Consider the following 12,015-nt stretch of genomic DNA (forward strand, 5'->3'; position numbering starts at 1 on the left):
GACTTAGAATTATTGAATCATATAAGTTGAAAAAGATCTTTAAGATCATCAAATGGAATCTTTAACCTAATGCTGCCAAGTTCACTAAACCATGTCCCTAAGTACCACATACATCTACATGTCTTTAAATACCTCCAGAGGTGGTGACTCCACCACTTCCCTGGGCAGACAGTTCTAATACTTGACAACCCATTTAGTGAAGCAATTTTTTCCCAATATCCAACTTAAACCTCTGCTGACACAACTTGAGGCCATTTTCTCATTCTATTATTCTGTACCTAGGAAAGAGACCAACACACACCTCCCACATTGTCAAGAAATGGAATACAAATTACACTCACATTTTAAGTAAAATGGGAAAATATCTATTGTTCACATACCTTACCAGAAACTGAGTAAATCACAATTGTCATAAATATATCTCTCTTAAAATACCATGCAAACAGCTTTTTCTTATGTGAATTTTTAATACGGAGTGGTAGTGGGTTAAACAAAGTCACGTGGCATAAGATCTGCTACTCTAATAAGCAACTGTGGTAAAAATAAATTCACTGCAGATGTAGTACACAATACACCCATAAAGAACTATATTTCCATAGGCACCTAAGTGAGCATGAAGCTGTTTATGTTCTCCAAATCTGCACATGCAAATTAATTAGCTGCACATAGAGATGCTCATATTTTTGTATCCAATCACCTTATCTGCAACTGTAAAATATTTGCACCTGTAAAATTTGAAAAAACACTGATCAAACCAGTTAGAAAACTGGGTTTACACAACTAACAAATAGTTAGTAACAAATAGGATTTTTTTTTCAATACTGTTCTGCTGGTTTTGACTGACTATAGTCCGAATTCTCCATGAGTCCCTTCTGGGTTGAGTCTTGGTGTCTGGAACATAACGAGAAAATTGCCAACAAAAGGAAACAGTATGTAGAGACAAATACATTGGATGAGACAGTCCTGCATTTTGCATTTTTCATGCTAGCTTCAAAATAATAATGCTTCTATATTACTGTTTTCATAAATAGCTTTTGGTATACTTTCCTGGTTTTTGTCCCAACAGTATGTATTAATTCACAGATATGCTATTTTGCTCCATATAATGCTTCATGACACAAAATCCCAGCTCAGCAAAAGGCAGAGGAGACGTGAAAAACAGAACATATAATGTGAATTGCATGCATATATCTTCAGGATCTTGCTAAAACTTACATTTAAATACATTCAGTATTTTGTTAAAAATTACATTTCCACTAAAATTCAACTATTGCTTGAAACAGTCAGCTTTGTGCGTATTTTGGTGACAATAAAAGTAACGAAAATGTCTGGTAATATTGGAAAGAGATATTGTATAGAACCAGAAATCCTTGGGATGTCCATTTTGTAAGTGATTCTCATTTTCAATTTTTTGTCTAGTATTGCACTATAAAGACACTCAAAACTGAAAAACCTTATTTCCACTTTTCTGGTATTTTTATCAGTCTTTTTTTTTAAATTTATTTGTGGACAATTTCAAAGTGTAGCTGTTTGATTGTAAATCAGAAAAAAGTTTTACACTCATAGTGCATATCAGTCATTGTTCTAAAAGCTCATGCTCCCTGCATTTCCAGAAACTTTTGCTCAGCTTTCTCTTGATAAGTGACTTCAATCAGGCAATTGCTGCCTATTTCATATAGCCTAAATATGTCATTTTGTTTATGAGGAGAAGAGGAAGAAAGTATAGGAGAAATAGATAAGAAATAAAGAAACTGGAGAGAGCAGATGAAGCATGGAACAGAAAAAATTAAGTCTCTCAATAACTAGACTCTTCTTGTGCTTGCAGACTTAACCTGCCAATAAATGGATATGTTTTTACAATGAAGTTTTTCTCCTCTGCCTTGTCCAGCCTGCTGACCAGGCTTTCATTTACATGAGGTTGTCCAAAGCCCAGGCACTTTCTCAGCTCTGTGGTCTCAAACATGATCAGAGAACTGCAGTTTAGGACCAAAAAAAAAAAAAAATGGTTAGGCAATGTGTTACTGTGAACTTTGGCAGAACATTCACATCTCCCATAGACTGGCACTTAGGCAAAATGGCCCAGAAAGCAGAGAGTAACACCAGATATTTTTCAGACCTCAGAATGCAGTGATAGTTTAGCTATATATTCTAACTTAATTCGTGAAGAACTGTATCTTCCCTAGGTGTTCAGATACCTTGTACCTTGGCCATCTCATTCTCCTTTGAGATGAAGGAAAAGTTGTTTCTCTTACCAGAAAAAAGGAAGGCAATGGCACAGCTCTCAAAGAACCTGAATGTGACAGGGCATCTGCAGCTACAGAGCCATCTACATGTCCAGGGATGCTCCCTGCATGGTCCTTGCAATTCACTCTGGAGAACAAGTATTTCTTCATAGACATACATATAACACTAATAACTTGCCAATTTGTGTGTGTTAGCAGTGTAAACTGGGCTTCTCCTAGCACTTGTGTGGTCAAGTGATGATGTTGTGTTCACATAATTGGTCCAAGTACAACTGTAAAAGTTTCTGCTTTGCCAATGCTTGCATTAACACTCAAAGCAATATTTTAAAATCACTATAAATACACACTAAATTTTGTTATAAATGCTATACTATATCCAATTGAGAGTCATAAAGGAGGCCAGGCAATCCACTTCACAATTGCCAGCATCAATAAGGAACAGTATGCACTGCTGGGATTCACCTCCCTCTGAATTACATTATTCTTTCAGTGATAACATAGAAGCGGAGGCAGGGTCTTAGGACCACTCACTTCCATACACATAAGTATTCAAAGATGATTTGATTTTGTTTTCTGGGAAGATGGAGGGGCATTTTGAAGGACACACTTCCCTGTAGCCTAAAATTTATCTGGTGTGTTAACCACATAGTTGTTTTACAGATTTTTCCTTATGTAATTTGTTGGCATTGGCCATTAGCCCTCCTGCATAGCTTAATCTATTGCTGCTATCTTGACATTGCCTTAAGATCTCAAGAACATTAAAAATTACCCAATGACATTTACAAGTTTAATAGCTGACACTGACACTCATAGCTCTTCATCTTTTGGCAGTCTCATAAGTAGAAAAGAGCACTGGTCTGCATACAGTCATCCAATTAGCCTGCTGTCTTTGTGTTTAACAAATACGGTTGTAAATCAGATCATATTTCTTCTTCATATTTTAGTATTGAACAATGTCCCAGAACTGGAAAATACTATTTTAAATATAAACCAGGCAAGAACTTCACCATGAAACAGAAGACCAGATGTTAAAGGCCATGAGCCAACTAACAACAACAACAACAATTAGTATCAGAAAAGTTCAGCTGTTTCTGGATTCACTTATCGGGAAAATATCTAGTTCCAAAGCTGGGAGGGCTTTTTTAGTGGTTTTGGCATTTCTTTTGGTTGGTTGGTTGGTTGGGGATTTGCTGCTGTTTTTATCATTTTATTCTTTCTAGAAACAGCCTTTGCAAGACCAGTCATATTTTGTGTTGCTAGTTATTATTATAATTTGAACTTCTACTTACTCCCCTCTGGGGCTCTATAGACAAGCCAGTAAGAAAATCCAATATGCTGTTTGAAGTAAGGGGATATAGTTAAGACACATGGACAGGCAGAGATCCCTGAAAAGCACTTCCTGTGTTGCCTGGCCATCATCCTTCAAACAAATGTTTGCATACTACTCATTCCCTTTTTCTCAAGGGTGATCATTTTGTGCAAAATATTCTTACTTGCAGTGCAGAAGTCTGAGATTCTCTCCAATTGCCTCTGGAAAAGCCAGCAATTTGTATCCAAACAAAGGGAATAATAAGTTTTCTTGCTCCAATGAAACAGTATACTCTATATGCAAATTACCAGAGACTACTAATACCAGGCCTAAAAGGTATTGATTACACTAAACTGGTGGAATGAAACAGGTACCAAACAAAAAGGAATAGTTCTGTTTCTGGTAGCTCTTACTGTTTTAAACCAATAATGAAACAAAGCCAAAGGAACAGACCTGTTCTCCCTGGCTACAGATGGACTTCTCACTTCTGTGGAAGTGTAGCAAGTGTCATGCAGTAAAACCAGACATCACATCTATGTCTCTTACTGATATTAATCCCCCATTCCCACTCATGTTCTGATTTAGGACTGCTCTGTTATTAAATTAACTGAAAACAAAACTGGATCCTATAGTTCACCTCAGAAGCGAACAACTGCACAGAGGAATTATGGGGGGAAACTAAAGAGAAGTGCTTTTAAGTGGCCATAATATGTCAGGTTAACACAGTGCTAAACAAAGGGTGAAACATGAACTAAATCCCACGAACCTCATTGTTTGCCCAGATTATCCACTGATTCCTCTGATCCCTATCTCAGACTGTCACAAACTGCTATTTTATCAGGAAAATATTCAATTGGTCATGGGAAAAGGGAGAAAATTTTTCCTTTAAGATGTTAAACAACTGACTGAAACACTAAACTGTACAGTACAACATCGTGGTTGTAATATTTTCTGAGTGCCATTTGTATACTCTCTGGTGAGCCACAGAAGCCACCAAACCCCTGGAAAGATGGGGCAGAGGGAGAAGGGAGGAAAGGTAACTGTTTGCACCTCCTTAGATACTTCATAAGACATAAGATGGTCCTGATTCCTATTTACACAGGCCCCTTTATTCTACCAGACAGAAAATAAGCATGGAATGGTGCACGTATACATGGCACCTCTTAAATTCTAGTTATTTAATATACCTTTTCTTATCAATAGCACTTTAAATTCTTACCTGATTCTATTGAATATAATACAACACTGTTGTTTCCAAAATCGAAGTCTTTCGCAAAGATGGTTGTAATAAGTGTCCCTGATGGCTGCCCTTCCAAAACCTGTCACCAAGCAGTTTATAAATAATTTGCAAATATATATGGATAAAGTGTGTATTAGAATAAATTAGATCTTTCTCTATTTTTAATTTCAGGCATATTTACAGTCAGTGGAATGAGCATTTCAGCAGATGGTTAGGTAAAAGGGTTATTTAAGCTGTCCTCTGTCACCGTCTGCATAGATTGCTAGCTCACCTTTAATATGGCAAACCCGGAGGTGAGAAATTAAGAGAGATTCCACTGCATACACAAATAAAATTATACACGTGTACCCTTTCCACCTGGCAGCGCCCAAGGTGGGAAGTGCCGCGGTTTGGCCAGACGCGCTCCCGCGGCGGGGACGGTTCCCGTTGCGGCCACCGGGTGGCGCTGTGCGCCTGCGCGCCGCCGCCAGTCGCACCTGCAGGCGCAGCGCGGGCCGCGGGAAGCGCGGCGCGTGGTCGTTGCGGTCCCGCACCGCGATGTACACGGCGGCCGTGGCGCTCCGCCGAGGGGACCCCTGGTCGGTCACCAGCACGGCCAGCTGGTGGTGAGCCTGCTTTTCGCGATCCAGCGCAACCCAGTTTATGATTTCACCTGACGGCCAAAGAAAAGGAAGAAGTGGACTTAAGTATTTACGACATGCTAGCACTCGTCTTACTGTGTGCAATTATGCGTTTAATTTAACGTGAAATAATCATACATGCTCTCTGATACACCTTACCACTGATATTAAAACTTCAGCTTTACACACTACATTACATAGACACATTCTGTCAATCAGTTTGTACGTGTACTGAAGTACCGTAATTACATCCTTTATTGTACAGTGAATGCCCCAGAGCAAAGGTATAAAACGGCATGAACCAATGCACTGATCTTCCAAAGAAATCCATCTGGCTTGTTCTTCACCACACTTAAGGGCAGACAATACATGAGCACAGGGTTTTAACTGCTGACAAGTGGCTTTTATTAATTATACATTAATCAGAAACCCTTATGTCTCCTATACATTCTGGTAAACCCAGCAAATAAATCTGACCAACTTTCTCTCCCTGTCTGCTCTACCAAACTCAATATAGCTGTAAATTTGCAGTTGACCAAAGCCTTCACACAGTTAACCACACAGCTTTTTTAGATCTTGTTGGTTAACTCCTAGTATTCTGTATGCCTTGAAACTTCTATAAATGTACTCAAAAGGAACGTGCTTTGAAATGGCAACCTTCTTTTGAGATTCATACAGAGAATTCTGAGAAAGGCCATTCACTCCCCATGAGGACTGAATGTCTAGGAATAGGAATTTTAAACAGCAGATCTTTGCTTTCTATGTATCATTGTGCTAAACTGGATTATTTAGAGTGTGTGTCCCTTGGAGGATTCCCTTCCTCTAGGCTCTGCTCTGTAGTGTTATACTGCAAAGACATAATACCTATTATTCAACACATTTCAGACTCACTGCAGAGTACACATTGTGCTGTGAAAAATTTCTCTCAATCAATTTGGTTTCTGTGATGCCATGTACAACATTAACTCAGTTTTGATGTAAGTTACAGAAGTTTTCACAAATATTTTAAATCACTCTGTCTAATGTCCTAAGTACCTTTAAAGTTACTTATGGCTGATCTGTACTTTTCAACTTCACTTGATCACAGGCAATTAAATTCCTCATATGATCTACTGAAGCTATAACTTAATATTTTCCTTTTAATTTGTGGCAGTCAAGCACTGAAACTTATGACCAAATGACCTGAACAAAATCATGAAAAAATTCAAATCCTAAGGGCTAGTTCATTCCTTATGAACATGTAGTGGATTTATTTCATTCCCCAAATTGTGGAGCTCTGAGTTAGAAAATTCAAATATCAACCCAAAAGATTCACAGCAGTTCCTGAAAGCTTTATACTTTACTTCCATACCCTTAAGTAGAGCTGCTTTCCAAAAACAACATTAGGCAGATTACAAATCATACAATGCTACCTGTGTTGGAATTCATCTTGAAATACGTTCCATCAGACAAGAGGAAATAGGAAAGCTGTCCGTTTCTTCCCGAGTCTCTGTCAACAGCTGTAACGGTGCCAACCACACCCCTGGGAATCGGATTTTCCTCAGTTTCAAAAAAGTAGCTCTCATGCGTAAACATGGGAGAATTATCATTTTCATCCAAGACATTAACTATTACAGATGTACTTGCATTTTGCCTGAGGTTTTCATCCTCAGAGGTGCTGACCAAGGCTCTAAAACTCAGTATCTGTGTACGTTCGTAGTTCAAATGTTTCCGAAGATAAATCCAGCCAGTATCAGAGCTGATTCCAAATGCAACAGATTCAGGGCTAGGCTCTAAAAAATATGTCAGATTGGAGGTAACGCTGTGTGGATCAAGTGAGTGGGCTTGAACCTGAAGGATTCGGGCACCTGGAGAGGTAGCCTCACTGACTTCTACTTGATACACCAAGTTTTGAAAGACCAAAGTAGGGCCCATCTTCTGCTCTTCAATAACCACTGTCAACATCAGCAAAGAAGTCAAAGGAGGACTTCCACAGTCTTCAGCTGCTATGTGTAGAGTATATTCTTGCTGCTTATCTGCAAACATCGTCCTGGTAAGGTTTACCACTCCAAGACTTGGATCAATGCTAAATGCATTTGACTGCTTGCTTGCAATACTGTACTTGATTGCCCCATTTAGGCCACTGTCTTTGTCTTCTGCATGAGCAATGTAGACGGCAGTGCCAGGAGGCTGAGTATGTGAAATAGTTACCTTATCAGACTTGGTAAGAAATACTGGAAAGTTGTCATTGATATCTATTACAGATATATTAACTTGAGTGCTACTGTAGACTGGGGAGTTACCGAGCTGTGACTGAACAGTGAGCACCACAGAAGACTGAGCTTCATGATCAAGCTGTTTTTTGGTGCGGATAATGCCAAACTGGGGGTCAATAGAGAACTTCCCATGTGGATCACCAGAGGAAATTCTGTAGGAAACCACTTCTAAAGAATCTAGAAATGGAAATAACAACAAAAAATATAAAAAATACATGGAAGTGATAACATGAATGTAAGAACATCTGCGAAGAAGGTATGCTGTTAAATTCAATGGAATAAACATAGGCTACATAGATGTTTGACATTCCTGGGCTTTTCATGCTTCCTTCTTCCTGTCCCTGGAGGTCTTCAGTATAATACGAATGTATACAGTTTGTCCACTTCTGCACTGTTTGATTTAAATCACACCGGCATTATAAAACTCTACAGAGAAAATGGTATGATAGCCTCTTGTTTTCCCCGATCTAAAATATAGAAAAAAACACTCCTATAAATTAGTCTCGTGAGAGCAATTTTGCTACAAAGAGGCATTAACTATAGCAAGAAATTAAACAGATAGCAGTTCTCTTAAAGAATTGCATTTTAATCAACCTACTGTTCATGGGTGACCATTGCTATAAGATTCATTTATCAGATGTTACCTAAAGCAAAAACTGTGTAAAGATTCAAGCTTACTACCAAGGCTGGCCCACAGGTGCTACCTGCACCCTTCCCAAATGAAGGAAACATCAAACTTTTATAAAACTTTGGTTTCTACCACTTTATGCTTACAGATCCTTCATCAATCTGATATGTGGATTCATAGCCCCCACTGTTCTGCATAGGAACCAAATACATATGGCTCTCAGGACAGGGTCTTTTATGACCATGGGCTGGCAGAAGCTAACTCATTAACCCTTTACAAATGATAAGAAAAGCGGATGGATTAAATACATTTTCAAAAGGTCCCATAAATATTCATTTGGACTTCTCCACTTAAATTGAGACAATGTGGGGTTGGTGTTTGGTTGACTGGGTTTTGCTTAGGGTTTTTTGAGGAGTGGTCAGCAGAACTTCATACAAATTCTCTGAAAATTCTGAATAGTCTCCGATTATGAGCATCACTCTGAGATATGTCTTGCATGGCTAATGCTTTAACACAAGCCAGACCATCACACAGACCCTTCCCTACACTTCCACAACATGCTTCCCATCTGCACATTTTCTTTTAGAGAAATCCATCTGGAAGAAAATGGACACCACTGCCAATCTCCATGGACCACCAAGGAGAGTACCAAGTGATTACACCAGTTGCTGCAAATACCAACAGTAAACTGTATTTAATGTTTGACAGAATGAAGAAATAACATGGAAGTTTAGGAAAAAAATCATCTGCAAATATTTGGAGTTAATGGTCACAACAAAAATGCAATCTCTGACTGAACATGCAACTTACTTGGAGGCTCTCTGGCCTTTACAGTGCCAATTAAACTGTCTTCAGGTGCACCTTCTGGAATAGAAAAGGTATACTGGGATCTCTCAAATATGGCAGGGGCCAAAACAGTCTGAAGTATGTTTACTGTGACAGCTGCATTGGTGGCAGAGGGAAGGCCACCCCCATCCCGTGCAGAAACAGTCAGGAAGAGTGCAGAATGTGCCAGGTGACCAAGAGCTGAGACCAGGTAAATAATTCCTGAAAGTATACAGAAATAAAAGAGCACTAACGTAAGACAAAATTCAGTAGGCCGTCAAAATAGTTTCAATGTGTATTGCTACTCTAGAAGGCTTGACAATGTGGACAAAAACAGCACTTCCAAACTTGTTTTTTGAGAGCCAAGCTCTTTTTGAATTATATGGTCTTTACCATTCACAAAGCCACTGAGGCACAGCAAGTCCACTTCCATAATTCTCATTTTAGAAACACAGATTCAGCTAAATCTTGGACAATATTAGAAAAAACCACAATTTTATTAGTACTAGTCTATAGGAATTTATAAGTGCATCAGGGAGGGAGAAAAAAGTACTTTATTGTTACAAAGATTAATTTATCTCTGCAGATGATAAAGCTAACTTTATTTCAAACAGGCAACAGAGATGGTCTTCTTAAGTAACTTCTGAAGGAAAAATTCAAACAAATGGAGTCAAAGACCCAAAATACAAATCTTAGGAGCAGTGCACTCTGTGGAAAGTATCTGGGAAGCAATCACCTGCTGTCTGATCACAAGTTTCTGTTAAAATACCCTTTAACATAATCCTTTAATTATAAGTTCTGTTGAATTTGCAAGCTGCTAACAATTATATTTTATATAAAGCATATGAAGCAATTCTTTAAAAAGAAAATGCAATGCTCTATCCCAAAATACAGCACTTCAGATGTACCTTCTTCAAGATAAACACTTTCATCCTTTAACTCTGATGAATGAGACAAGCTGTCTCCAAATACAGACTCTTCTGACTGCTAAAATAAAAGTCTTTAGTATTACCTGAAACATACATCTATCTGTTATTACCTAAGATGATAGCATGGGTAGAAAGAATGAACATTACAGGGATCCTGCCCCATCTTATTCTACAGTAAAAGCCTGCATGAGCTTCAAAAAAGCTTTGTTTATATGAACAGTTCAGTCTCAGCAATAAGAATGACATCCAAACCATAGCTCTCTATGGGATGTTTGAAATGGTCTACAATTATTCAAAACTGATACTTTTTAATTATTCTATTAGAGACAGTCACACACTGTTCTTGGAAGCAAATTAAGGCTTTAAAAATTAAGATATAAACCCACAAACAAATGATTAGCCCTCAGAGAGTTCTGAAATGTCTGGTCTAGATGAAGCGAACACAAATGCTTAAAAATTTAAGTGTAAACACTAGATCACAAAACAATAGAGCAAATCACAGTATCTTTGATACTTCATAAATTTGATAACTAAATTATAACATGAGGCACACAGTTGGAAGACCAGGTGCTTTCAGCTGGGTAAAAGATAGAGAATGCTTTCTAGGACATAATTACATGAACACTGGTTTGTCATATCCTTTTCAACATCATCTCTATCATTGAGCAAGAGGAAGAACACTTTTCACGTATTCTGATGCAACAGAAATCCATCAATATTGTAAGACCCTTTAGTAGTCACAGATTTTGCAACATCCAGAGAGCTATTTGTGAAGTAAGTTTTTCAATATGAAAATGAAGATGAAAGGTGAGCAAATGCAAGAAGATTTTTCTTAGTGATGAGCAAGTTTAACTAAACATACACTAAATGCTGAAATCACAGTGAGGTGAGGAGTAGGAAACTAAAGTGATTCAGCTAATAGGGACAGCCTTTTACATACCAACAATATACTTTTAAGAAATCACCTATGCTTTTTGTAGAAGCTGGTAAAGACAAAAAAAATCTCCAGCAGCCCAGTAAAACCAAACCTTTAAACTTTTAAACCTTTGTAATTTCCTGGCTCTCAAGACAAGTTTAGTAGGGATGAGGTTTTATATTCAAACTGGACATTTAATGGTCAGACAGAAAAAAACTGGAGTTATCTCAAAGTGTCTTAGAAAAATCAGCACATGATTCAATGACAATATATCTTCTCAAGTTTTCAGATGAAGCCACAACATTAATGTACTACAAAGCATTTTTAAGCAGAATAATGGAAAATAAACAAAATCCTTATAAATATTCAATGTGTATGGAGTATACTTTCAAAATATACTGCAAGGATATTGTAATAACAAACTGTGTCTTGACATGCTCAAAATTCATTAAAAGGGTCTTCATGATCTAGGAAGAATGCTTTTCACAATCAAAAAAGGGACACATTCCAGAGTGACAAATCACAGCAGAATCACAACAGTGATACAGATGGATTCAGAATTCACTGCTGATCCAGCTCCTATACCAACAATTAATGCAATTTCAAGAATCAACCTTGTTTATGCCTTTTTGTTTTTTGGGGGGTTGGTGTTGTTTTTTTTTTTTTTGGTTTATTTTGTGTGTTTGGGTTTTTTTTGGATTGGGTGAGTGGGGGTGGGGTGGTGGTGTTTGTCTCTGATGACTGAGTTCTATGATTACTTAAACAGCTAAATGAAGTAGTTCTTCAAGGACAAACTTCTAGCATTTCCTTAGGTAATCTTAGCCACTGTAGCTTGAAGAAAAAAGGGCTGTAATGTTTTTTTTCCCTAGAGGTTAAATATATAAACTTGGGTTTTAGACACCATTTCTGTCAAATTAAATTAAATCAATCAAATGGACTGTATGTTACCAACTTAACCAATTGGGTCTATTTCTGTTGACAAGAACAAAAATATCTTGTTCTCATTTTGGATACTTCAAGATGTATGTGAAGAATTGAAAAAAATATACA

The 12,015-nt window shown here is 37.8% G+C and overlaps 1 protein-coding gene across 1 annotated transcript in view; it reads right to left on the minus strand.

Annotated features, from left to right (window-relative positions):
• The window catches only part of DCHS2 (dachsous cadherin-related 2), a 121,641-nt gene that overhangs the window by 35,527 nt on the left and 74,099 nt on the right, over nucleotides 1-12,015 (minus strand). Inside the window, exons 4-7 of the mRNA XM_071557099.1 lie at nucleotides 9,106-9,342; nucleotides 6,825-7,844; nucleotides 5,269-5,444; nucleotides 4,772-4,871 (exon numbers count right to left, since the gene is read on the minus strand). Of these exons, the coding sequence (XP_071413200.1) occupies nucleotides 4,772-4,871; nucleotides 5,269-5,444; nucleotides 6,825-7,844; nucleotides 9,106-9,342 (1,533 nt within the window). The remainder of the gene's footprint in view (nucleotides 1-4,771; nucleotides 4,872-5,268; nucleotides 5,445-6,824; nucleotides 7,845-9,105; nucleotides 9,343-12,015) is intronic.

This window comes from Pithys albifrons, chromosome 5 (genome assembly GCF_047495875.1).
Source record: "Pithys albifrons albifrons isolate INPA30051 chromosome 5, PitAlb_v1, whole genome shotgun sequence".
Taxonomy (NCBI): Eukaryota; Metazoa; Chordata; class Aves; order Passeriformes; family Thamnophilidae; genus Pithys; species Pithys albifrons.